The following is a 27,287-nucleotide window of genomic DNA, read 5'->3' as shown; positions in this document are numbered from 1 at the left end:
TTTGGACACGTCACTCCTGATTTACTGGTTTTTCAGTCTGATGTACCTCTTCCTCCCGCTCAGCAGGGGGCGCTGCTGACTCACATCTCTTTTCAGCGTTTTGTGTTTCTCTCCATTTTAGACCATCAGACCCCACCCGTATTCCGTCAGGCCCCGTCTCTGATTGGCTCCTGCGCTCTGGTTCGCCCTGCTGCCCGACTTACTGCAGTGCGTCAGAGGGCCGGCAGGGGTCGCCAGAGAGAGACATGAAAATGAACGGGGGTGAATGGAGCTGGATTCTGCATGGAACCAAAAAGGGTTACAAGCCTAACACGGTGCTGCATAGAACCATATTCAACACGTTCTTCATCAGCCTGAAAAAACCTTTCACCATGCAGAACCACCTCATCACGCAGAGGGTTCTTTGAGTGTTCATGGCTCGAAGTTTCTTTTCTAAAGAACATTTGAAGAACCGCCTTTTTAAGAGGTTTTTATTGTTTCTCTTATTTTTCCTGGAACGTTACTTTTACTTTTATTCAGTTTACTTATACTTTGTTTTTTTGTATTTTCATGTAATAAATATAGATTATTATTATTATTATTATTATTATTGTTAGTTATATTTACTGCTCAGTTCTTTTAGCTGTACTGAATATCTGTACCCCAGTACTCCTGTATGTGTTCTTGTCTCTAGGGTGGTGCTGATACGGTACTCAGTGTTGGTATCGGTCCGATACCGGCCGCGGTCACTGGATCGGGTATGAACAGAAAATCTTGATATGAACCATTAAACCTAAACTTTCATGGAAATGTCTGTAAAAGCTTTTGCGCAAGGCTGCAGCTTCAACTTTAATTTAGATGCTGTAATAGTGCTGACCAGTCAAAAGTACTGCTCAAAGTTCAGAGACTTCTTTCTTTAAACTGAGTAAAGTTTGTTTTTATTGGGCCCTTTTTGTTCTTTAATACCTTACAGGTAACAACGCTGTGCAGGAGCTCCATAGAGACCCATTCATTTTGAACTCTCTCACCAGCGCCCTCTGGCGGACTCTACTGGAAACGTTCAACGAGCGAGAGCCGAGGCTTCTATCCAATCACTGCGCAGGAGGCGGGGTCTCCCGGAATACGGGTGGAGAGAGTGGCGTCTCGCCATAGCGGAGGGCAGACAGGTAAGAGGGATGCACCTTCAGCTCATGGCACCTGGAGAAAGCGGCGCGCGGGAGGATTAGGCTCAGGGGACTGACTTTAAAGGGAAGTTAAGGACGGAGGAAGCTTTGGTCTAAACGATGGAGAGGGAAGGAGGGGGGGGGGGCTCTGTGCTGCAGGAAGGGGGCGTTTCACCAGCAGGCTCTGCAGCACACTGGAACACAGCCGCTGAGCAGGTTCAGCTTTAGACTGAATGTGTGTTCAGGTTTAGTCTGGAACTGCAGTTTAGGGCTGGAATTTAAACGTGATGCGCACCATGAGTGACACATCCACATTCACTGTGTCAGGTTTAGTCTGGAGCAGTGCAGGTTTAGGTTTAGTCTGTAGCTGTTCAGGTTTAGGTTTAGTCTGTAGCTGTAGCTGTGCAGGTTTAGTCTGGAGCAGTGCAGGTTTAGGTTTAGTCTGTAGCTGTTCAGGTTTAGGTTTAGTCTGTAGCTGTAGCTGTGCAGGTTTAGTCTGGAGCAGTGCAGGTTTAGGTTTAGTCTGGAGCTGTTCAGGTTTAGGTTTAGTCTGTAGCTGTAGCTGTGCAGGTTTAGTCTGGAGCAGTGCAGGTTTAGGTTTAGTCTGGAGCTGTTCAGGTTTAGGTTTAGTCTGTAGCTGTAGCTGTGCAGGTTTAGTCTGGAGCTGTGCAGGTTTAGGTTTAGTCTGGAGCTGTTCAGGTTTAGGTTTAGTCTGTAGCTGTAGCTGTGCAGGTTTAGTCTGTAGCTGTAGCTGTGCAGGTTTAGTCTGGAGCTGTGCAGGTTTAGGTTTAGTCTGGAGTTGTGCAGGTATAGGCTAAGTCTGGAGCTGTGCAGGTATAGGTTTAGTCTGGAGCTGTGCAGGTTTAGATTTGGACTGGAGCTGTGTAGGTTTCGTCTGGAGCTGTGCAGATTTAGGTTTAGACTGGAGCTGTTCAGGTTTAGTCTGTAGCTGTGGCTGTGCAGGTTTAGTCTGGAGCTGTGCAGGTTTAGGTTTAGTCTGGAGCTGTGCAGGTTTGAGTTTACTCTGGTGTTGTGGAGTTCAGTCTGTAGCTGTGCAGGTTTAGGTTTAGTGTGTAGCTGTGCAGGTTTAGTCTGGAGCTGTGCAGGTTTGAGTTTACTCTGGTGTTGTGGAGTTTAGTCTGGAGCTGTGCAGGTTTAGGTTTAGTGTGTAGCTGTGCAGGTTTAGTCTGGAGCTGTGCAGGTTTGAGTTTACTCTGGTGTTGTGGAGTTCAGTCTGTAGCTGTGCAGGTTTAGGTTTAGTGTGTAGCTGTGCAGGTTTAGTCTGGAGCTGTGCAGGTTTGAGTTTACTCTGGTGTTGTGGAGTTTAGTCTGGAGCTGTGCAGGTTTAGTCTGGAGCTGTGCAGGTTTAGGTTTAGTCTGGTGTTGTGGAGTTTAGTCTGGAGCTGTGCAGGTTTAGGTTTAGTCTGGTGTTGTGGAGTTTAGTCTGGAGCTGTTCAGGTTTAGGTTTAGTCTGGTGTTGTGGAGTTTAGTCTGGAGCTGTTCAGGTTAGGTTTAGTCTGGTGTTGTGGAGTTTAGTCTGGAGCTGTTCAGGTTTAGGTTTAGTCTGGTGTTGTGGAGTTTAGTCTGGAGCTGTGCAGGTTTAGTCTGGAGCTGTTCAGGTTTAGGTTTAGTCTGGAGCTGTGCAGGTTTAGTCTGGAGCTGTTCAGGTTTAGGTTTAGTCTGGAGCTGTTCAGGTTTAGGTTTAGTCTGGAGCTGTGCAGGTTTAGTCTGGAGCTGTTCAGGTTTAGGTTTAGTCTGGAGCTGTGCAGGTTTGAGTTTACTCTGGTGTTGTGGAGTTTAGTCTGGAGCTGTGCAGGTTTAGGTTTAGTCTGGAGCTGTTCAGGTTTAGGTTTAGTCTGGAGCTGTGCAGGTTTAGTCTGGAGCTGTTCAGGTTTAGGTTTAGTCTGGAGCTGTGCAGGTTTGAGTTTACTCTGGTGTTGTGGAGTTTAGTCTGGAGCTGTGCAGGTTTAGTCTGGAGCTGTGCAGGTTTAGTCTGGAGCTGTTCAGGTTTAGGTTTAGTCTGGAGCTGTTCAGGTTTAGGTTTAGTCTGTAGCTGTGCAGGTTTAGTCTGGAGCTGTTCAGGTTTAGGTTTAGTCTGGAGCTGTGCAGGTTTAGTCTGTAGCTGTGCAGGTTTAGTCTGGAGCTGTGCAGGTTTAGTCTGTAGCTGTGCAGGTTTGGGTTTACTCTGGTGTTGTGGAGTTCAGTCTGGAGCTGTTCAGGTTTAGGTTTAGTCTGGAGCTGTTCAGGTTTAGGTTTAGTCTGGAGCTGTGCAGGTTTGAGTTTACTCTGGTGTTGTGGAGTTCAGTCTGGAGCTGTTCAGGTTTAGGTTTAGTCTGGAGCTGTTCAGGTTTAGGTTTAGTCTGGAGCTGTGCTGCTTTTCTGCTGAATAATCGTTTAATTTAGCTCCTAAACAGTTTCATGTAAATTAAATATGTGATGATCTTGCTTGTTCTGCCTCCTACTCAGTGACCCCTGACCCCACCTACCCTGGTGACCTGGATAATCAGTCATGGAGGGAGAGAGCATTGAAGTAGTGGCCTCCAGCTGCACAGTCCTGACCACCACAGTGTCCAGCACATCCACACCCATCACTCAGCGCACACAGACCAACCACACAGACCGGCAGACCGTCCAGGTAACCCGCACTCTGAGCGCAGGTCTGACTGCAGGCAGCAGGACTCCGAACGCAGAGTTAATTAAAGCGTTAGTTTGACGGAAAAAACAAAAACCGTTTCCCTTCTTAACCCAAACGTAGTCAATCAGACGTGTCTGTACCGCAGGGCTGTGAGGATCGGACGCGCGTGCCGCAGTAACTAGCCTGACTCTAACTGCAGGCCTAAATCATCACCGCTCATCCCAAAAGCTCCTCTGAGACTCTCCTAAACTGTGCCTGTGTTGTAGGTGATCCAGCAGGCTGTGCACAGACCCGCAGGTGTGGCTCAGTACCTGCAGCAGATGTACGCAGCACAGCAACATCACATAATGCTGCAGACCCTCCATCAACACCAACAGACAACCAGCCCCACTACATACAGCACAGCATCCACACAGCAGGTGAGTCAGCGGTGTATCAGGATGACGTCCACATGTGGGCATCGGGGTGTGAACGGCAGGCAACTACATCCAGACTGAAACAGGGTTGACAGTAGACAGATGTCGGTGTGAGTCCGAGTCGAGTCTTTAGTCTCTGGTGTGTGAGTCCGAGTTGAGTCTTGAGTCTCTGGTGTGTGAGTCCGAGTCGAGTCTTGAGTCTCTGGTGTGTGAGTCCGAGTCGAGTCTTGAGTCTCTGGTGTGTGAGTCCGAGTCGAGTCTTGAGTCTCTGGTGTGTGAGTCCGAGTCGAGTCTTAAGTCTCTGGTGTGAGAGTCCGAGTCGAGTCTTGAGTCTCTGGTGTGTGAGTCCGAGTAAAGTCTCGAGTCTCTGGTGTGCGAGTCCGAGTTGAGTCTCGAGTCTCTGGTGTGCGAGTCCGAGTCGAGTCTTGAGTCTCTGGTGTGTGAGTCCGAGTCGAGTCTTAAGCCTCTGGTGTGCGAGTCCGAGTCGAGTCTTGAGTCTCTGGTGTGTGAGTCCGAGTAAAGTCTCGAGTCTCTGGTGTGCGAGTCCGAGTTGAGTCTCGAGTCTCTGGTGTGCGAGTCCGAGTCGAGTCTTGAGTCTCTGGTGTGTGAGTCCGAGTAAAGTCTCGAGTCTCTGGTGTGCGAGTCCGAGTTGAGTCTTGAGTCTCTGGTGTGTGAGTCCGAGTCGAGTCTTGAGTCTCTGGTGTGTGAGTCCGAGTTGAGGCTCGAGCCTCTGGTGTGCGAGTCCGAGTAAAGTCTCGAGTCTCTGGTGTGCGAGTCTGAGTAGAGTCTTGAGTCTCTGGTGTGCGAGTCCGAGTTGAGTCTCGAGTCTCTGGTGTGCGAGTCCGAGTTGAGTCTCGAGTCTCTGGTGTGCGAGTCCGAGTTGAGTCTCGAGTCTCTGGTGTGCACGTCTGAGTTGAGTCTTGAGTCTGTGGTGTGTGAGTCTTGGTCAAATCTCAAGTCTCTTGGGTGAGAGTCTGAGCCTCGAGTCTCTGGGGTGAGAGTCTGAGCCTCGAGTCTCTGGGGTGAGAGTCTGAGCCTCGAGTCTCTGGGGTGAGAGTCTGAGCCTCGAGTCTCTGGGGTGAGAGTCTGAGTCAAGTCTCTAATCTCTGCTGTGTGAGTGCAAGTTGAATCTCAAGTCGGACTTACGTTAAGAGTTTCTGGAGTGCAAGTCAGAGTTGAGTCTCGAGTGTCTGAGGTATGAATTTGATGCAAGTCTCAAGTCTATGATATGAATCTAATTCTCTAGGGAGCGAGTCTGAGTCTTGAGTCTCTAGGGAGCGAGTCTGAGTCTTGAGTCTCTAGGATGCAATTCTGAGTCTTGAGCTCAAATTAACAAACATTACTCAGCGCATGCTGTTGTCTAGTAGCTGTAGGTCAAGGCAACTCGACGTGGTTTAAATCTTTAAGGTGTTTTATTAAACCGAGGAGCTTCATCGAAAACCTTTTGTTTGCTAATATCTGAAGTTGGTTCATTTTTCTCTGTGCCTGTAGGTTTCCCAGTCTAACAGCAGAAAGGCCACTTCCCCTCCTCCATCGGCCAATGGGAGTGCAGCTCAGACAGCAGTAAGTGCTGTTAGCCAATCATATGCTCACAACGTCCATCAGCCTTCCAGTATGGTTAGAAAAAGACTGATAACTGGAGAACAAAACTTACTGAAAGGGAAAAGGTGTGAAAGTCCAGACATGTTAGCTCTGGAGTTGCAAGGCTAAAATAGCTAACATGTAATGGAAGCCTATACCCCACTAATTAGCTTGATGCTAACTGCATGCCTGAGGCTGCATTACTGTAGTCACTGTTATCTGTAAAAAAGGACAAAACTAGCAACCACCTGGAAGACCTTTGAATTTTGCTGTTTTTTGTTCGTTTCCATCCTAATTTTTGGGCTCTTAGCGCTCCAGTGCAAAACTACATTAGCAAAAGTCGATCTTATCAGAGAAAACTGTACGCTGGAGTTTCATGCTTGCTCAAATATCGATCCGAAAAAAGGCTCAAGCAGTAATGTAAATGTAGGATTTGTCATGGTTCTGCTCTGTCGACTGTTCTAGATCACGCCACCCGGCTCTGTGGTCACTCAGCTGCAGTCCCCCAGCATCTCCGGGTCTGCAGGAGCAATATCCCAGCAGGCCGTTCTGCTCGGGAATGGCTCCGCCCCCTGTAGTCAGGCTCAGATGTACCTTCGCACTCAGATGGTGAGAAATCAGCATGAAGTGCAGCTCTTCACACTGACCACCCCCCCCCCCGGCTCTCATAAATAATAGCAACTACTTGGAATAACATAGCTACGGCCTAGTAACGCCTTAGCCACCACATGCGACACCATAGCGATAGCCTAGCAACACCGTAGCAAACTATGTAAGATACCATAGCAACAGCTTAGCAACATCTTAGCAAACAATGTGGGATACCATAGCAACAGCCTAGCAACACCTTAGCAACCACTAGGGATACCATAGCAACGGCCTGTTAACACCTTAGCCACCATACGGGATACCATAACAGCGGCCTAACGATACCTTAGCAGCCACATGGGACACCATAGCAATGGCCTAGCAACACCTTAGCAACTATGTGGGATGCCATAGCAACACCATAGCAACCACCCGAGTCTTCTGAGCTTATATGGAATGCTGATGATGGAAAACAGTGGAAAATCTGGAATAATGAGTTTTCTTTGGGGACTATTTTGCCGCACAGCGCCCTGCATGTCTCCCTCCACCATGAATGGAGTTGAAGTTCTCTAAACTCTCATAAAACAGCGTCTCAGTCATCAGGCAGTGAATTCAGAACCAGCTCATGTAGGAACTTTCTGTGAGGAGCTTTTAGAGGGACGTCTGGTTCCCATCACCACCACTGTGAGGAGCTTTTAGAGGGACGTCTGGTTCCCATCACCACCACTGTGAACAGCTCTGACTCGGTTTCAGTGGAATTCCCCTTTTAAGCCTTTAGTGCTGAGACTGTCGACTCCTCCTCTGTTCCTCTGTCTCTCTGTATCAGCTGATTCTGACTCCTGCTGCGTCTGTAGCTGCTGATCTGCCTGCTCTGAGCTCGGCCTCCTCCCAGCCCGCGTCCACACAGGTGAGACTGCTGACCTCCTGAGGGGTCACGGCTCCGACACTAACGACTGAGAGCTCACATATTCAGTAGGTGGCTGTGAATCAGCTGAAGGCTATGTAATTGATATTCATTGAAAATGCTTAATTGGCACAGCTATGCTAATTTGTCAGCAGCTTCTTGACATCGGTTAAAGCTTGATTAATGGAAACCATATAAACATTGTATAATTAACATAAATGGTAGCTTAGTTTACATTAAAGGTTGATTAATTTAGACCAATCAAACATTGTGTAATTAGCATAAATGGTAGTTTAGTTTACATCAATCAAAGGTTGATTAATTTAGACCAATCAAGCATTGTGTAATTAGCATAAATTATAGCTTAGTTTACATCAATTAAAGGTTGATTAATTTAGACCAATCAAGCATTGTGTAATTAGCATAAATTATAGCTTAGTTTACATCAATTAAAGGTTGATTAATTTAGACCAATCAAACATTGTATAATTAGCATAAATGGTAGTTTCGTTTACATCAATTAAAGGTTGATTAATGAAGACCAATTTAACATTGCACAATTAGCATGAATGTTAGCTTAGTTTAATTAAAGGTTAAAAAACTGAGACCAATTAAACATTGCATAATTAATATAAATGATACCTTAGTTTCCATTAATTAAGGAGTGATTAATTAAGACCAATTAACACAGCATAATTAACATAAATGGTTGCATAGTTTACAGTTAAAGGCTGTATGATTTAGTCCACTGAAAGTCATCAATTAAATGCTGTATTAAAGAGAATTAAAGTTGTTTAATTTAAGCAAGTTAAAGATCTTTAAGCGGCATCAATTCAAGGATGACTTAACTGAAATATATTAAAGATAAAGATAAACTGTCGGCAGTTAAAAGTTGTTCATCTACCCGAAGTGAGCGCTGCAGGTGGCTGGTGTAAACGAGCGTGCTGATCCTCAGCTGTTATGCTGTTAGTTGTGATGGTGTGTTTCTCCTGAAGGTTCCTAGCTTGGCTCTGCGGACGCATCTTCCTGGAGCCCTCAGTGCTGCCCAGAGCGTCCAGCTGAAGGCCTCCCAGGGTCAGACACTGGTCACCCCCCTTCCCAGGATGTCCATCTGTCCCCTAAAGTCCACACAGCTGTCCCAGGCCCTGGCAGAAACTTCCAGAAGTGAGTCCTGTTTGATGACTCATTTTCATCTTCAGCCCAAACCTAAATATAATATATGACACATACTTTAAATGCTGAAATTAATTTAGTCCGAAACAAAAGCTTTTAATCTTTAGGTTTTACTAATGTCGTAGTGTACAAGAATGATGGACTAATATCTCCTATTCTAGTGTATAGGAGTGTTTATTGAGGTTATTATGGACTAATATCTCCTATTCTAGTGTATATGAGTGTTTATTGAGGTTGTTGATGGACTAATATCTCCCATTCTAGTGTATAGGAGTGTTTATTGAGGTTATTATGGACTAATATCTCCTATTCTAGTGTATAGGAGTGTTTATTGGTGTTGTTGATGGACTAATATCTCCTATTCTAGTGCATAGCAGTGTTTATTGAGGTTATTATGGACTGATATCTCCTATTCTAGTGTATAGGAGTGTTTATTGAGGTTATTATGGACTAATATCTCCTAGTGTATATGAGTGTTTATTGAGGTTGTTGATGGACTAATATCTCCTATTCTAGTGTATAGGAGTGTTTATTGAGGTTATTATGGACTAATATCTTCTATTCTAGTGTATAGGAGTGTTTATTGAGGTTATTATGGACTAATATCTCCTAGTGTATATGAGTGTTTATTGAGGTTATTATGGACTAATATCTCCTATTCTAGTGTATAGGAGTGTTTATTGAGGTTATTATGGACTAATATCTCCTATTCTAGTGTATAGGAGTGCTTATTGAGGTTATTATGGACTAATATCTCCTATTCTAGTGTATAGGAGTGTTTATTGAAGTTATTATGGACTAATATCTCCTATTCTAGTGTATAGGAGTGTTTATTGAGGTTATTATGGACTAATATCTCCTATTCTAGTGTATAGGAGTGCTTATTGAGGTTATTATGGACTAATATCTCCTATTCTAGTGTATAGGAGTGTTTATTGAGGTTGTTGATGGACTAATATCTCCTATTCTAGTGTATAGGAGTGGTTATTGAGGTTATTATGGACTAATATCTCCTATTCTAGTGTATAGGAGTGTTTATTGAGGTTATTATGGACTAATATCTCCTATTCTAGTGTATAGGAGTGTTTATTGAGGTTATTATGGACTAATATCTCCTATTCTAGTGTATAGGAGTGTTTATTGAGGGTGTTTATGGACTAATATCTCCTATTCTAGTGTATAGGAGTGTTATTGAGGTTATTATGGACTAATATCTCCTATTCTAGTGTATAGGAGTGTTTATTGAGGGTGTTTATGGACTAATATCTCCTATTCTAGTGTATAGGAGTGTTTATTGAGGTTATTATGGACTAATATCTCCTATTCTAGTGTATAGGAGTGTTTATTGAGGTTATTATGGACTAATATCTCCTATTCTAGTGTATAGGAGTGTTTATTGAGGTTGTTGATGGACTAATATCTCCTATTCTAGTGTATAGGAGTGTTTATTGGTGTTGTTGATGGACTAATATCTCCTATTCTAGTGTATAGGAGTGTCTATTGAGGTTATTATGGACTAATATCTCCTATTCTAGTGTATAGGAGTGTTTATTGAGGTTATTATGGACTAATATCTCCTATTCTAGTGTATAGGAGTGTTTATTGAGGGTGTTTATGGACTAATATCTCCTATTCTAGTGTATAGGAGTGTTTATTGAGGTTATTATGGACTAATATCTCCTATTCTAGTGTATAGGAGTGTTTATTGAGGGTGTTTATGGACTAATATCTCCTATTCTAGTGTATAGGAGTGTTTATTGAGGTTATTATGGACTAATATCTCCTATTCTAGTGTATAGGAGTGTTTATTGAGGTTATTATGGACTAATATCTCCTATTCTAGTATATAGGAGTGTTTATTGAGGGTATTATGGACTGATATCTCCTATTCTAGTGCATAGCAGTGTTTATTGAGGTTATTATGGACTAATATCTCCTATTCTTGTGTATAGGAGTGTTTATTGAGGTTATTATGGACTAATATGTCCTATTCTAGTGTATAGGAGTGTTTATTGAGGTTATTATGGACTAATATCTCCTATTCTAGTGTATAGCAGTGTTTATTGAGGTTATTATGGACTAATATCTCCTATTCTAGTGTATAGGAGTGTTTATTGAGGTTATTATGGACTAATATCTCCTATTCTAGTGTATAGGAGTGTTTATTGAGGTTATCATGGACTAATATCTCCTATTCTAGTGTATAGGAGTGTTTATTGAGGTTATTATGGACTAATATCTCCTATTCTAGTGTATAGGAGTGTTTATTGAGGTTATTATGGACTAATATCTCCTATTCTAGTGTATAGGAGTGTTTATTGAGGGTGTTTATGGACTAATATCTCCTATTCTAGTGTATAGGAGTGTTTATTGAGGTTATTATGGACTAATATCTCCTATTCTAGTGTATAGGAGTGTTTATTGAGGTTATTATGGACTAATATCTCCTATTCTAGTGTACAGGAGTGTTTATTGAGGTTATTATGGACTAATATCTCCTATTCTAGTGTATAGGAGTGTTTATTGGTGTTGTTGATGGACTAATATCTCCTATTCTAGTGTATAGGAGTGTTTATTGAGGTTATTATGGACTAATATCTCCTATTCTAGTGTATAGGAGTGTTTATTGAGGTTATTATGGACTAATATCTCCTATTCTAGTGTATAGGAGTGTTTATTGAGGTTATTATGGACTAATATCTCCTATTCTAGTGTATAGGAGTGTTTATTGAGGGTGTTTATGGACTAATATCTCCTATTCTAGTGTATAGGAGTGTTTATTGAGGTTATTATGGACTAATATCTCCTATTCTAGTGTATAGGAGTGTTTATTGAGGTTATTATGGACTAATATCTCCTATTCTAGTATATAGGAGTGTTTATTGAGGGTATTATGGACTGATATCTCCTATTCTAGTGCATAGCAGTGTTTATTGAGGTTATTATGGACTAATATCTCCTATTCTTGTGTATAGGAGTGTTTATTGAGGTTATTATGGACTAATATGTCCTATTCTAGTGTATAGGAGTGTTTATTGAGGTTATTATGGACTAATATCTCCTATTCTAGTGTATAGCAGTGTTTATTGAGGTTATTATGGACTAATATCTCCTATTCTAGTGTATAGGAGTGTTTATTGAGGTTATTATGGACTAATATCTCCTATTCTAGTGTATAGGAGTGTTTATTGAGGTTATTATGGACTAATATCTCCTATTCTAGTGTATAGGAGTGTTTATTGAGGTTATTATGGACTAATATCTCCTATTCTAGTGTATAGGAGTGTTTATTGAGGTTATTATGGACTAATATCTCCTATTCTAGTGTATAGGAGTGTTTATTGAGGTTGTTTATGGACTAATATCTCCTATTCTAGTGTATAGGAGTGTTTATTGAGGTTATTATGGACTAAAATCTCCTATTCTAGTGTATAGGAGTGTTTATTGAGGTTATTATGGACTAATATCTCCTATTCTAGTGTATAGGAGTGTTTATTGAGGTTGTTGATGGACTAATATCTCCTATTCTAGTGTATAGGAGTGTTTATTGAGGTTATTATGGACTAATATCTCCTATTCTAGTGTATAGGAGTGTTTATTGAGGTTGTTGATGGACTAATATCTCCTATTCTAGTGTATAGGAGTGTTTATTGAGGTTATTATGGACTAATATCTCCTATTCTAGTGTACAGGAGTGTTTATTGAGGTTATTATGGACTAATATCTCCTATTCTAGTGTATAGGAGTGTTTATTGGTGTTGTTGATGGACTAATATCTCCTATTCTAGTGTATAGCAGTGTTTATTGAGGTTATTATGGACTAATATCTCCTATTCTAGTGTATAGGAGTGTTTATTGAGGTTATTATGGACTAATATCTCCTATTCTAGTGTATAGGAGTGTTTATTGAGGTTATTATGGACTAATATCTCCTATTCTAGTGTATAGGAGTGTTTATTGAGGTTATTATGGACTAATATCTCCTATTCTAGTGTATAGGAGTGTTTATTGAGGTTATTATGGACTAATATCTCCTATTCTAGTGTATAGGAGTGTTTATTGAGGTTGTTGATGGACTAATATCTCCTATTCTAGTGTATAGGAGTGTTTATTGAGGTTATTATGGACTAAAATCTCCTATTCTAGTGTATAGGAGTGTTTATTGAGGTTATTATGGACTAATATCTCCTATTCTAGTGTATAGGAGTGTTTATTGAGGTTGTTTATGGACTAATATCTCCTATTCTAGTGTATAGGAGTGTTTATTGAGGTTATTATGGACTAATATCTCCTATTCTAGTGTATAGGAGTGTTTATTGAGGTTGTTGATGGACTAATATCTCCTATTCTAGTGTATAGGAGTGTTTATTGAGGTTATTATGGACTAATATCTCCTATTCTAGTGTACAGGAGTGTTTATTGAGGTTATTATGGACTAATATCTCCTATTCTAGTGTATAGGAGTGTTTATTGGTGTTGTTGATGGACTAATATCTCCTATTCTAGTGTATAGGAGTGTTTATTGAGGTTATTATGGACTAATATCTCCTATTCTAGTGTATAGGAGTGTTTATTGAGGTTATTATGGACTAATATCTCCTATTCTAGTGTATAGGAGTGTTTATTGAGGTTATTATGGACTAATATCTCCTATTCTAGTGTATAGGAGTGTTTATTGAGGGTGTTTATGGACTAATATCTCCTATTCTAGTGTATAGGAGTGTTTATTGAGGTTATTATGGACTAATATCTCCTATTCTAGTGTATAGGAGTGTTTATTGAGGTTATTATGGACTAATATCTCCTATTCTAGTATATAGGAGTGTTTATTGAGGGTATTATGGACTGATATCTCCTATTCTAGTGCATAGCAGTGTTTATTGAGGTTATTATGGACTAATATCTCCTATTCTTGTGTATAGGAGTGTTTATTGAGGTTATTATGGACTAATATGTCCTATTCTAGTGTATAGGAGTGTTTATTGAGGTTATTATGGACTAATATCTCCTATTCTAGTGTATAGCAGTGTTTATTGAGGTTATTATGGACTAATATCTCCTATTCTTGTGTATAGGAGTGTTTATTGAGGTTATTATGGACTAATATCTCCTATTCTAGTGTATAGGAGTGTTTATTGAGGTTATTATGGACTAATATCTCCTATTCTAGTGTATAGGAGTGTTTATTGAGGTTATTATGGACTAATATCTCCTATTCTAGTGTATAGGAGTGTTTATTGAGGTTATTATGGACTAAAATCTCCTATTCTAGTGTATAGGAGTGTTTATTGAGGTTGTTGATGGACTAATATCTCCTATTCTAGTGTATAGGAGAGTTTGAAATAATTTATGGATTAATATCTCATATTTTAGTCTGTTGGAGCATTTATCATCAGCATTGAATAATGTGGAAAAATATATTGTAATAAAATTGTCATGTGTCTTTTCTTGACCAGTGATTCTAAAGCATGGATCCTCCCTCCCTCCCTCTCCCTCCCTCCCCCTCCCTCCCTCTCTATCCCTGCAGCATTATCTCCGGCTCTGATGCGGCACCAGCTGCACTGTCCCACCAGCCTGAAGGGGGTGCCCCCACAGTTCATCCTGCAGAGTAGTGTGGCTCAAAGGCAGGTTCAGCCCATTGCTCTCCGGGTTACAGATCAGGACAGCAGCCATCCTCCACTGTCCCTGCTGACCGGGACCACGCCCACCCCCGCCACCGTCCTATCACAGCACTGTGAGGTGAAAATAAGAACCAAAATCAGAATCGTTTTAATTGGCAATGCAATGTAAGATTATATATGTTATAGGATTAAAAATACTCACATATTACTTTTACAAGGTTTAGCAGATGCTGTTATCCAGAGCGACTTACAAAGGTGCTTTTCTGTCCACTCGGAGAAAAGTGTACTAGCTAGAACAGACAAACTGCCCTTCAGCTCAAACACTGCCAGAAAACAAAAGCCAGAGCTGAGAGCTAGAAAGATACAGAGTGAGACACAGCGTAAGTACTTAACTCAGTGATCTTAACTCACTTAATTGATGTAAAAAGAGAAGCTCTTCAGTTTGAAGACCCTGAGATAGTCACTGTTCGGACAGACTGTGGAAGTTCGTTCTACCACTTTGGCTCCAGAACAGAGAAGAGCTGGTCTTGAAGTTCAAAGAACTCAATCTACAGATTGAGATTTGACCACTGCCACTAATTAGTGGATTAGTGGACACCCACTGCAGACACAGACGTTCAGTTGTGCACGTACAGAAGAAAAGCACTGGCAGCAGAATTAAATGCTCTGCAGAAGCTGCATACAAGTTTAAGATCACTGTGTACATGGTGGAACGTCAGCTAGAGAGCCCCACTATTTGAATATGTTGGAGTGGAATCTAATGAAAGCATCTGAGATGGGTTGGAGTGATAAAGTTTCATTGGACTAGTTTGGGATGAGTTGAAAAAACAAAGTTCCACCCAATGTCTTTTGAATGACTAAACACCTTGGGGATGAGTTTGAGTGATCAAGCTCCACTAAAAACTTTTGGGATAAGATGGTGTGATGAAGCTCCAATAAACACCTTCGGGATGAGTTGGAGTGATCAAGCTCCACTAAAAACTTTGAGACATGTTGGATTGATGAAGCTCCATTGAACAACTCTGGGATACTTTGGAATGATAAAACTCAGTTGAACAGCTTTGGGATGAGCTGGATTGATGAAGCTCAATTGAACAACTTTGGGATGAGTTGGAATGATGAAACTCCACTGACCTTGATTGGTATGTCTTGAGTGATCAAGCTCACCATAAACAGCTTTTAGACAAGTTGGAGTGATGAAGCTCCACTCAAGAATTTTGGGATGAGTTGGGAGCAATGAAGTTTCACTGAGTAGGTTGGGAAGAGCTGAAGATATGAAGCTGCATTGAACACTTTTTGGGTGTGCTGCAGTGGTGAAGCTCCTTGGAATATATTTGGGATGAGTTGGAGTGGTGAAACTCCATTGAACACCTTTGGCAAGAGTTGGAATGGTGAAGCTCCATGGAATATGTTTGGGATGAGTCTGAGTGATGGAGCTCCATGGAATACATTTGGGATGATTTGGAGTGATGAAGCTCCATGGAATATGTTTGGGATGAGTCAGAGTGAGGAAGCTCCATGGAATACATTTGGCATGAGTCAGAGTGATGGAGTGATGGAGAGGTTCGGGATGAGTTGGAGTAATAAAACTTCACTAAACTCCTTTGGGATGAGCTGGAGTGATAGAGCTCTCTTTGAATATCCTTTATTTCAGACGAAATGTTGGAAAAACAGGTGTTTGGATACAGTTGAACATTTCAAAATAAAACGATAACAAAATATAGAACAATTCCTGAATGTCTGTTGACTTTCCTTGTTTTTATGAAAAAAGGTAGTTTCATGCCCCGCCTCCTCAGACCAACCGGCCAGTCAGAGCTCAGCACAGCAGCACGCTGTAGTGGCATCCACTTCTACAGTTCCATCAGCCAGTCCAGTTCTTCCAGACCCTCCTCCACTTCACCTGGCTCCAGTGGTGGACCCCCTCTGCCAGGCTCAGCCCCTCAGTTGTCCCCCTCCTCCACCCCCACTGACCCTGGCATTGCCCAGGCTGCCTGCCACCCCTTCTTCAGCTTCTGTACAGAGATTGTCCCTTCGCTCCATCCATGCGCTGGCCGTCCGGTCTGACCACATGCTGCTGTCGGAGGATGAGCTGCCCGTGGCCGAGGCTCTGGCCCAGCTGCCCTTCCAGAACCTTCCACCTCCACAGACCACTGCCGTGGACCTGAAGGTGCAGCCCAACACAAATGCGGACAAAACATCAGTGAGTCTGAACTCTTTTTCTTTCTTAAAGAGGTTCAATAAGAGACAAAATTCAGGCCTGAAGGGGGCGCAGAGTGGGGAACATTAAGTAATCCCACTTCGGCTGGTCATCACCACACTGAACTGGCGCTTAGGGATTCTGAGGGATTTATCATAGAGATGATAAATCTTGTGTCTAATGTTCCTCTCGTTTCAGCGACTGTAGCCATTCACTCACAAGCACAGCAACAAAGATACAAACACAGCTCCAAAAACATCAGGACAGCGAGTAAAATGCAAATAATAAACAAAAAGGGATTTATAAACGTACCTGTGTTTGAACAACAACAGCACAGACACAATATTCTTATTATTTTATCTTGCCAGCTTCATTGTTTTTTCAAATATACATTCATTCTGAAACTGAAGTCTGAAGGACCTTCTTTGTTCCCTTTACTAAAGAACCTTTGAAGAACCATCATTTTTGTGTGTACATTAGACCGAGAGCTTCAGCTCAACTGCATTTCGGATAAAAGGGGAAATTTTGATTTTCTTAATGTTTAGGAGGATGGAGCTGGAGTGGAAATGGGGAGAGAGGGAGAGAAATGTCCAGACAGGAGCAGGACCCCCACCCTCCAGCACTGACCCCCACAAAGAACCCACAGAACTCCTGCAGAGACACTACACAGCCGGAACCACGTACAGGTGCCTCTCATAGAACAGAGACAAACCATATCGCCCCCTACGCTTCCTGTAGTGTATTACAGTCTGTCAGAGCGACTGTGTGGATCATATGAACATTATAGAGCTTTTTAAATGAAACAGTAGAAGCCGTATCGCCCCCTACGCTTCCTGTAGTGTATTACAGTCTGTCAGAGCGACTGTGTGGATCATATGAACATTATAGAGCTTTTTAAATGAAACAGTAGAAGCCGTATCGCCCCCTACGCTTCCTGTAGTGTATTACAGTCTGTCAGAGTGACTGTGTGGATCATATGAACATTATAGAGCTTTTTAAATGAAACAGTAGAAGCCGTATCGCCCCCTACGCTTCCTGTAGTGTATTACAGTCTGTCAGAGCGACTGTGTGGATCATATGAACGTTATAGAGCTTTTTAAATGAAACAGTAGAAGCCGTATCGCCCCCTACGCTTCCTGTAGTGTATTACAGTCTGTCAGAGTGACTGTGTGGATCATATGAACATTATAGAGCTTTTTAAATGAAACAGTAGAAGCCGTATCGCCCCCTACGCTTCCTGTAGTGTATTACAGTCTGTCAGAGTGACTGTGTGGATCATATGAACATTATAGAGCTTTTTAAATGAAACAGTAGAAGCCGTATCGCCCCCTACGCTTCCTGTAGTGTATTACAGTCTGTCAGAGCGACTGTGTGGATCATATGAACATTATAGAGCTTTTTAAATGAAACAGCAGAAGCCGTATCGCCCCCTACGCTTCCTGTAGTGTATTACAGTCTGTCAGAGCGACTGTGTGGATCATATGATCATTATAGAGCTTTTTAAATGAAACAGTAGAAGCCGTATCGCCCCCTACGCTTCCTGTAGTGTATTACAGTCTGTCAGAGTGACTGTGTGGATCATATGAACATTATAGAGCTTTTTAAATGAAACAGTAGAAGCCGTATCGCCCCCTACGCTTCCTGTAGTGTATTACAGTCTGTCAGAGCGACTGTGTGGATCATATGAACATTATAGAGCTTTTTAAATGAAACAGTAGAAGCCGTATCGCCCCCTACGCTTCCTGTAGTGTATTACAGTCTGTCAGAGCGACTGTGTGGATCATATGAACATTATAGAGCTTTTTAAATGAAACAGTAGAAGCCGTATCGCCCCCTACGCTTCCTGTAGTGTATTACAGTCTGTCAGAGCGACTGTGTGGATCATATGAACATTATAGAGCTTTTTAAATGAAACAGTAGAAGCCGTATCGCCCCCTACGCTTCCTGTAGTGTATTACAGTCTGTCAGAGCGACTGTGTGGATCATATGAACATTATAGAGCTTTTTAAATGAAACAGTAGAAGCCGTATCGCCCCCTACGCTTCCTGTAGTGTATTACAGTCTGTCAGAGCGACTGTGTGGATCATATGAATATTATGTCCATCCTTAAACTCTCGGCTGACCTCTCCTGTCATTAACAGGCCCGTTGGAGTCGTCCTGTTTACAGTCCAGCAGATCCGTGATCCGGTCAGCAGAAGATGCAGTGTCCACCCCCCCTCCTCCCTCCCTCTGGCCCGCGGTAAGAAGTTCCAGGAGCAGCCCCACCTCAGCCAGCCAGCGGCCCCCGCAGGCCGGCGTTAGACCACACATCCTCACACACCTCATAGAGGGCTTCGTCATCACAGAGGGGCTGGCGCCATTCCCGGTATGTCCACCAGGAGGCACCATAGCTAGTCTGGAGTGCTAGCAGTCCTTTCCCTCTGAGAGAGAGAGAGAGAGCGAGAGACAGAGAGAATGTTAGCGTTAGCTATTTTCAGTGCTAAAAAGCTAACACTGGCTAATCAAGCTAACCGAAAATAAGTACTGCTAAGACTTTTAACTGGAAATAGCTGATGTTAGCTAACTCTGCTCTCCGAGAACAGCTAACTCTGCTCCCTGATAACAGCTAACTCTGCTCCCTGAGAACAGCTAACTCTGCTCCCTGAGAACAGCTAACTCTGCTCCCCGAGAACAGCTAACTCTGCTCCCCGAGAACAGCTAACTCTGCTCCCCGAGAACAGCTAACTCTGCTCCCTGAGAACAGCTAACTCTGCTCCCTGAGAACAGCTAACTCTGCTCCCCGAGAACAGCTAACTCTGCTCCCCGAGAACAGCTAACTCTGCTCCCTGAGAACAGCTAACTCTGCTCCCGAGAACAGCTAACTCTGCTCCCCGAGAACAGCTAACTCTGCTCCCCGAGAACAGCTAACTCTGCTCTCTGAGAACAGCTAACTCTGCTCTCTGAGAACAGCTAACTCTGCTCTCTGAGAACAGCTAACTCTGCTCTCTGAGAACAGCTAACTCTGCTCTCTGAGAACAGCTAACTCTGCTCCCCGAGAACAGCTAACTCTGCTCCCCGAGAACAGCTAACTCTGCTCCCCGAGAACAGCTAACTCTGCTCCCCGAGAACAGCTAACTCTGCTCTCTGAGAACAGCTAACTCTGCTCCCCGAGAACAACTAACTCTGCTCCCCGAGAACAGCTAACTCCGCTCCCCGAGAACAGCTAACTCTGCTCTCTGAGAACAGCTAACTCTGCTCTCCGAGAACAGCTAACTCTGCTCCCCGAGAACAGCTAACTCTGCTCCCTGAGAACAGCTAACTCTGCTCCCTGAGAACAGCTAACTCTGCTCCCCGAGAACAGCTAACTCTGCTCTCCGAGAACAGCTAACTCTGCTCCCCGAGAACAGCTAACTCTGCTCCCCGAGAACAGCTAACTCTGCTCCCCGAGAACAGCTAACTCTGCTCCCCGAGAACAGCTAACTCTGCTCTCTGAGAACAGCTAACTCTGCTCTCTGAGAACAGCTAACTCTGCTCCCCGAGAACAGCTAACTCTGCTCCCCGAGAACAGCTAACTCTGCTCCCCGAGAACAGCTAACTCTGCTCTCTGAGAACAGCTAACTCTGCTCTCTGAGAACAGCTAACTCTGCTCTCTGAGAACAGCTAACTCTGCTCTCCGAGAACAGCTAACTCTGCTCCTGAGAACAGCTAACTCTGCTCCCTGAGAACAGCTAACTCTGCTCCCTGAGAACAGCTAACTCTGCTCCCTGAGAACAGCTAACTCTGCTCCCTGAGAACAGCTAACTCTGCTCCCTGAGAACAGCTAACTCCGGTCCCTGAGAACAGCTAACTCCGGTCCCTGAGAACAGCTAACTCTGCTCCCCGAGAACAGCTAACTCTGCTCCCCGAGAACAGCTAACTCTGCTCCCTGAGAACAGCTAACTCTGCTCCCTGAGAACAGCTAACTCTGCTCCCTGAGAACAGCTAACTCTGCTCTCCGAGAACAGCTAACTCTGCTCTCCGAGAACAGCTAACTCTGCTCCCCGAGAACAGCTAACTCTGCTCCCGAGAACAGCTAACTCTGCTCCCTGAGAACAGCTAACTCTGCTCCCTGAGAACAGCTAACTCTGCTCCCCGAGAACAGCTAACTCTGCTCCCTGAGAACAGCTAACTCTGCTCCCCGAGAACAGCTAACTCTGCTCCCCGAGAACAGCTAACTCTGCTCCCCGAGAACAGCTAACTCTGCTCCCCGAGAACAGCTAACTCTGCTCCCCGAGAACAGCTAACTCTGCTCCCCGAGAACAGCTAACTCTGCTCTCCGAGAACAGCTAACTCTGCTCCCCGAGAACAGCTAACTCTGCTCTCTGAGAACAGCTAACTCTGCTCCCCGAGAACAGCTAACTCTGCTCCCCGAGAACAGCTAACTCTGCTCCCTGAGAACAGCTAACTCTGCTCTCCGAGAACAGCTAACTCTGCTCCCCGAGAACAGCTAACTCTGCTCCCCGAGAACAGCTAACTCTGCTCCCTGAGAACAGCTAACTCTGCTCTCCGAGAACAGCTAACTCTGCTCCCCGAGAACAGCTAACTCTGCTCCCCGAGAACAGCTAACTCTGCTCCCCGAGAACAGCTAACTCTGCTCCCCGAGAACAGCTAACTCTGCTCCCCGAGAACAGCTAACTCTGCTCCCTGAGAACAGCTAACTCTGCTCCCTGAGAACAGCTAACTCTGCTCCCTGAGAACAGCTAACTCTGCTCCCCGAGAACAGCTAACTCTGCTCCCTGAGAACAGCTAACTCTGCTCTCCGAGAACAGCTAACTCTGCTCTCCGAGAACAGCTAACTCTGCTCCCCGAGAACAGCTAACTCTGCTCCCTGAGAACAGCTAACTCTGCTCCCCGAGAACAGCTAACTCTGCTCCCCGAGAACAGCTAACTCTGCTCCCTGAGAACAGCTAACTCCGGTCCCTGAGAACAGCTAACTCCGGTCCCTGAGAACAGCTAACTCTGCTCCCCGAGAACAGCTAACTCTGCTCCCCGAGAACAGCTAACTCTGCTCCCCGAGAACAGCTAACTCTGCTCCCTGAGAACAGCTAACTCTGCTCCCTGAGAACAGCTAACTCTGCTCCCTGAGAACAGCTAACTCTGCTCCCTGAGAACAGCTAACTCTGCTCTCCGAGAACAGCTAACTCTGCTCCCCGAGAACAGCTAACTCTGCTCCCCGAGAACAGCTAACTCTGCTCCCCGAGAACAGCTAACTCTGCTCCCTGAGAACAGCTAACTCTGCTCCCTGAGAACAGCTAACTCTGCTCTCCGAGAACAGCTAACTCTGCTCTCCGAGAACAGCTAACTCTGCTCTCCGAGAACAGCTAACTCTGCTCCCCGAGAACAGCTAACTCTGCTCCCCGAGAACAGCTAACTCTGCTCCCTGAGAACAGCTAACTCCGGTCCCTGAGAACAGCTAACTCCGGTCCCTGAGAACAGCTAACTCTGCTCCCCGAGAACAGCTAACTCTGCTCCCCGAGAACAGCTAACTCTGCTCCCCGAGAACAGCTAACTCTGCTCCCTGAGAACAGCTAACTCTGCTCCCTGAGAACAGCTAACTCTGCTCCCTGAGAACAGCTAACTCTGCTCCCCGAGAACAGCTAACTCTGCTCTCCGAGAACAGCTAACTCTGCTCCCCGAGAACAGCTAACTCTGCTCCCCGAGAACAGCTAACTCTGCTCCCCGAGAACAGCTAACTCTGCTCCCCGAGAACAGCTAACTCTGCTCCCTGAGAACAGCTAACTCCGGTCCCTGAGAACAGCTAACTCCGGTCCCCGAGAACAGCTAACTCTGCTCCCCGAGAACAGCTAACTCTGCTCCCCGAGAACAGCTAACTCTGCTCCCCGAGAACAGCTAACTCTGCTCCCCGAGAACAGCTAACTCTGCTCTCCGAGAACAGCTAACTCTGCTCTCCGAGAACAGCTAACTCTGCTCTCCGAGAACAGCTAACTCTGCTCCCCGAGAACAGCTAACTCTGCTCCCTGAGAACAGCTAACTCTGCTCCCCGAGAACAACTAACTCTGCTCCCCGAGAACAGCTAACTCTGCTCCCTGAGAACAGCTAACTCCGGTCCCTGAGAACAGCTAACTCTGCTCTCCGAGAACAGCTAACTCTGCTCTCTGAGAACAGCTAACTCCGGTCCCTGAGAACAGCTAACTCCGGTCCCTGAGAACAGCTAACTCTGCTCCCCGAGAACAGCTAACTCTGATCCCCGAGAACAGCTAACTCTGCTCCCTGAGAACAGCTAACTCTGCTCCCCGAGAACAGCTAACTCTGCTCCCTGAGAACAGCTAACTCTGCTCTCCGAGAACAGCTAACTCTGCTCCCCGAGAACAGCTAACTCTGCTCCCCGAGAACAGCTAACTCTGCTCCCCGAGAACAGCTAACTCTGCTCCCCGAGAACAGCTAACTCTGCTCCCCGAGAACAGCTAACTCTGCTCCCCGAGAACAGCTAACTCTGCTCCCCGAGAACAGCTAACTCAGTCTTTGCAGCTGATGAGAGATTTAGGAACAGAACATTGTTTATCAGAAAAAACAGTTCCCTTTTGAAGGTTTTCTCCCATCCTTGAGTTCCCACATTCCCTACCTGCACCTGCAGTGTCCGTGCGCTTGGTCAGGTGCGCTGTGACAGGTGCGCTTTCTTCCACAGGTGGGCCAAACCGCTGCGGAGAAGCAGCAGCAGGTCCAACTGCCCGAGGACCGAAAGCTGCCGGAGAATGGAGCGGAACACCTCGACTTCCTGCCGGACACCGAGGAGCCCGAGAACTCCTCAGACTCGGACATGGACAACACACCTGCTGAAGATGGTCAGATATTCACAGCAGCTACATTTAGGCAGCTAGCTTGACCACAGAGGTGGACATTAAAGCAGTACTTTACCCTTTAGCACTTAGTCCATTAGAGATTACTCAGCTCCACGTGGTTTGAGGCCAGTGTGTGAAGATTTAGCCGTGCAGTTGTTTTGAGACAGATGAGAGTGATGGTCAGAGGGGTGCTCAGGCTGTGGGTTCTGAGGGGGGGTGTGTGTGCTGTGTTCTCAGAGAGGTCAGCGGTCAGTCCGTTAGATCTGCTGCAGTGCGAGTTCTGTGGGAAGAGGGGGTCCATGCGGACCTTCCTGCGCTCCAAACGCTTCTGCTCCACCACCTGCATCAGAAGGTATAACCAGCCCACCACACCATCACTGACTCACAGCCCAGAGAGGAAAGCAGAGCTAATCTGAATCACAGAGTTCTGAAAGGTTCTTCACATGCGCAGCTCTCTTTATCAGACCCGGTTCTTTAGAGAAGCAAAGGCGTTCTTTTATTGCGCCAAAGCCTTCGTGGAACCTGTTTTAGGAGCATATCGTTGCTGTCGGAGCAGAACCTCGTATCTCCAGTTTTGTCATTTTTCAGTTTTTGACATATTTTTCAAAGTAAAGTATGTTTTTCCTTCTCCTGTAAAATTCCCATTCTGGAGTTTTGTTCCGGCAACAGCAATATGAATTATTCAGTATCTACTGTGAATTATTCAGTATCTACTGTGAATTATTCAGTATCTGCTATGAATTATTCAGTATCTACTGTGAATGATTCAGTATCTACTGTGAATTATTCAGTATCTGCTATGAATTATTCAGTATCTACTGTGAATTATTCAGTATCTACTGTGAATTATTCAGTATCTGCTATGGAAAGACTGTGAAAGCTGAATCTAGCTGATGTCCTTTCTTCCTCTGTCTGTCCAGCTTTAACGTCAGCTCTACAAAGCGCCTCGCTGTGCTGAGAGCCCACAGGATGACCCGCTGGCCCAACAGGCCAATGGGGCGCAGGGGGAGACCACCAAGCCGCATCAGCCGCACCCACCGAGAACACTTCTTCAGACAGGTGGTAGCTGGTGTTCGCTATTTTCAGAAATATTCTTTCATATATATATATATATATATATATCTCACTTCTTCTTTCTTTCATATACAGTACATTCTTCTAATAAATATACTTAGTTAATTTCATTTCATATGAAAAATATATTGATATATAAAACATTACATTAAACAGTCAAACTATGCTTTATTTACGTCGTAGTAAAATTTCATGTAGTTTTTCATTGCAGTTACAGCCCCAAAGGTATTTGGGTATTTTATCCACTGTAAATCAGCATTTCTATAGTTTAGGTCACGGCGTGTTTAGCAGATCAGTGTGAGAGAAAAACGCGCTTGTCCAGCGTCCACTGTTTGGGGTCACTGTGTGTCACACCAGAATAAGCACTTTGCCTTCTTTAAAATAAGAGTCAGACTTATAACTGTGAATTAGAGAAAGCGCATACAGTAATGCCACGTTACACTGAACGACGAGGAACAAAATACATCGATATTGCGATTAGATTTATTCGCTCAGATCGTCCAGCCCTGCGACACGGAGCCTCGTTTCATAGTTGAAGTGTTTCAGTGATGTCAGTTAAGGAGAGAGCCGTCCTGTAATCCTGGATCACTGGTGGTCATCAGTGTCCGTGATGTTTCAGCTGCAGGGCTCCTACAGACCAGACGGCGCTCAGCAGGCGTTTGTCTCCTCCCGAGCCGGAGAGGATGACTGTGAGTGTGAAGACCCTCCAGGCCCCATGACCACCAGGCTGCGTCTGCAGGCGGAGAGAGAGAGGGAGAGAGAGCGAGAGCAGGAGGGGAGAGAGAGGGAGGACTGCAGCAGCTCCACCGGCCTGCTGGACTGCTCTCCAGCACTGTGGAGCGTGGATCAGGTCTGCTCCTACATCAGCTCCTTACCAGGTAACTACAGGCACAGTTAATCACTCCACAGGAGGGCGCCACCCAGGCTCCTTCTCTATTTGTACATAGCGCTCTAGAGTCATCATGATGCCCATAGGCCAGTTAGAGGAAGCACAAGGTGGGTGTTTCTAATAAAGTGGCCAGTGAGTGGAAGCACAAGGTGGGTGTTTCTAATAAAGTGGCCAGTGAGTGGAAGCACAAGGTGGGTGTTTCTAATAAAGTGGCCAGTGAGTGGAAGCACAAGGTGGGTGTTTCTAATAAAGTGGCCAGTGAGTGGAAGCACAAGGTGGGTGTTTCTAATAAAGTGGCCAGTGAGTGGAAGCACAAGGTGGGTGTTTCTAATAAAGTGGCCAGTGAGTGGAAGCACAAGGTGGGTGTTTCTAATAAAGTGGCCAGTGAGTGGAAGCACAAGGTGGGTGTTTCTAATAAAGTGGCTAATGAGTGGAAGCACAAGGTGGGTGTTTCTAATAAAGTGGCCAGTGAGTGGAAGCACAAGGTGGGTGTTTCTAATAAAGTGGCTAATGAGTATATACAGTTGGCCTTATTAGCACTTAGATGGGCTAATCTCATCCACTCATCCACAAAATCATCCACCCTTAAACCACGTTGTCGATTAGTTCTTTTACCTCCTGCAGGATGTCTGGACATGGTGGCTGAGTTCCGTTCGCAGGAGATCGATGGCCAGGCCCTGCTGCTGCTGACCGAGGAGCATCTGATGAGCGCCATGAACATCAAACTCGGACCAGCGCTGAAAATCTGCGCTCATATTAACTCCCTCAAACAGCCTTAAACACGGCAGCTTCCCTCAGCAGGCCAGAGGAGCCAGCAGGGGGCGTCCTGAGCACTGAGCTGGGCTTCCTCTGACCAGTCATTGTGCTGAACAGGACTGATGGACAAGTAATAACTAACGACTTGGTTTTAATCACATTTATACAACCTGTTTTACACCTTATTCCAAACGTAGTCCAACCGTCAAGATGCATGTGGGGCCTGAAGTTTAACAAGGAAATATCTGCTTGTGTTAGCAAGTAGCATGGCGCTAACTGCACACATAAATCATTACATACAGGCCTCAGACTGTTTGAAGTTCAGCACCTCTGACAGTCTGGATCTGGTTCAGCATCTCTGACAGTCTGGATCTGGTTCAGCACCTCTGACAGTCTGGATCTGGTTCAGCACCTCTGACAGTCTGGATCTGGTTCAGTATCTCTGACAGTTTGGATCTGGTTCAGTATCTCTGACAGTTTGGATCTGGTTCAGTATCTCTGACAGTCTGGATCTGGTTCAGCACCTCTGACAGTCTGGATCTGATTCAGCATCTCTGACAGTCTGGATCTGGTTCAGTATATCTGACAGTCTGGATCTGGTTCGGTATCTCTGACACTCTGGATCTGGTTCGGTATCTCTGGCCGTCTGGATCTGGTTCAGTATCTCTGACAGTCTGGATCTGGTTCAGCACCTCTGACAGTCTGGATCTGGTTCAGTATCTCTGACACTCTGGATCTGGTTCAGTACTTGGTACTAAATTCAGTCAAACGGGACTAATTTTACTCTTTATAATGAGAAGCAGTTGGTCAGTGTCTGCAGGCACTGGCAGTAAGCAGTATGTTCAGAGAAGCAGACTGGATTTATCATCGTTTATCACCATGACGACATGTATCGTCACAGCGCCCGGCCCTGGTCTAGTCTTACCGGTCTACATTAGCCTCTTAGCTTCAGTGCTAGAACTAAGAAACGTGTTAAGACCCCAAACGCATCTTGGCCTTTCGACTACATTTGAAGTTACAGGAGGCGACGCTGTGTAAACGTGATGTGCGGCTGAACTGCGGCTTCAAAGCTGTGGTGTGAATGTAAGTCCAGACTCTCAAACTGAGGACGGAGACTCGGTTGGCCTCACTGCGTCTCCTGAGGGTGGAACCTTCTAGAACGATATCCACAAAAAAAAGTGCGATTCTGATTTTAAATACATGAATAAGCGCAGTCTGTTCGGTCCTGCGGGTTCTGCACAGACACCAGGTGAGGCTTGTATATAAATAATATAAACATTTCGTTTGTGATCGCCGGTGACGTCTGAGTTGATGTTCCGTGTTAATAGCGTTAATAGACCGACCGTTTAAGTCCAGTGACTGAGGTTAAAGGAACCCGAGCCGGACGCAGTAGCATGTCTGTGTGAGGCACCGCTGGTGTCGCTGCACTGGTGGTTACAGACACGTTTACCATCATTTCCTTGCTTCAAAAATAAAAGATTTTTATTGGTAAA

At 44.8% G+C, this 27,287-nt stretch overlaps 1 protein-coding gene across 1 annotated transcript; it reads left to right on the top strand.

Moving 5' to 3' along the window:
• Positions 1–156: 156 nt before the first annotated feature.
• LOC119265225 (polyhomeotic-like protein 3) lies at positions 157–27,287 on the top strand. The gene is given in 19 exon segments (XM_037545139.1): positions 157–466; positions 674–737; positions 953–1,145; positions 3,609–3,777; positions 4,044–4,196; positions 5,685–5,756; positions 6,240–6,383; positions 7,189–7,269; positions 8,262–8,430; positions 13,967–14,178; positions 15,832–16,260; positions 16,803–16,866; positions 16,869–16,943; positions 18,399–18,622; positions 22,922–23,078; positions 23,313–23,427; positions 23,996–24,134; positions 24,769–25,027; positions 25,663–27,287. Coding segments are annotated over 16 exon segments (2,574 nt in total). The 5' UTR covers positions 157–466; positions 674–737; positions 953–1,145; positions 3,609–3,651; the 3' UTR covers positions 25,818–27,287.

The sequence above is a fragment of the Pygocentrus nattereri genome, chromosome 2 (assembly GCF_015220715.1).
Source record: "Pygocentrus nattereri isolate fPygNat1 chromosome 2, fPygNat1.pri, whole genome shotgun sequence".
Lineage (NCBI taxonomy): Eukaryota > Metazoa > Chordata > Actinopteri > Characiformes > Serrasalmidae > Pygocentrus > Pygocentrus nattereri.
Note: the sequence above shows the minus strand (reverse complement) of the source record. Positions and strands in the feature narration are given on the sequence as shown.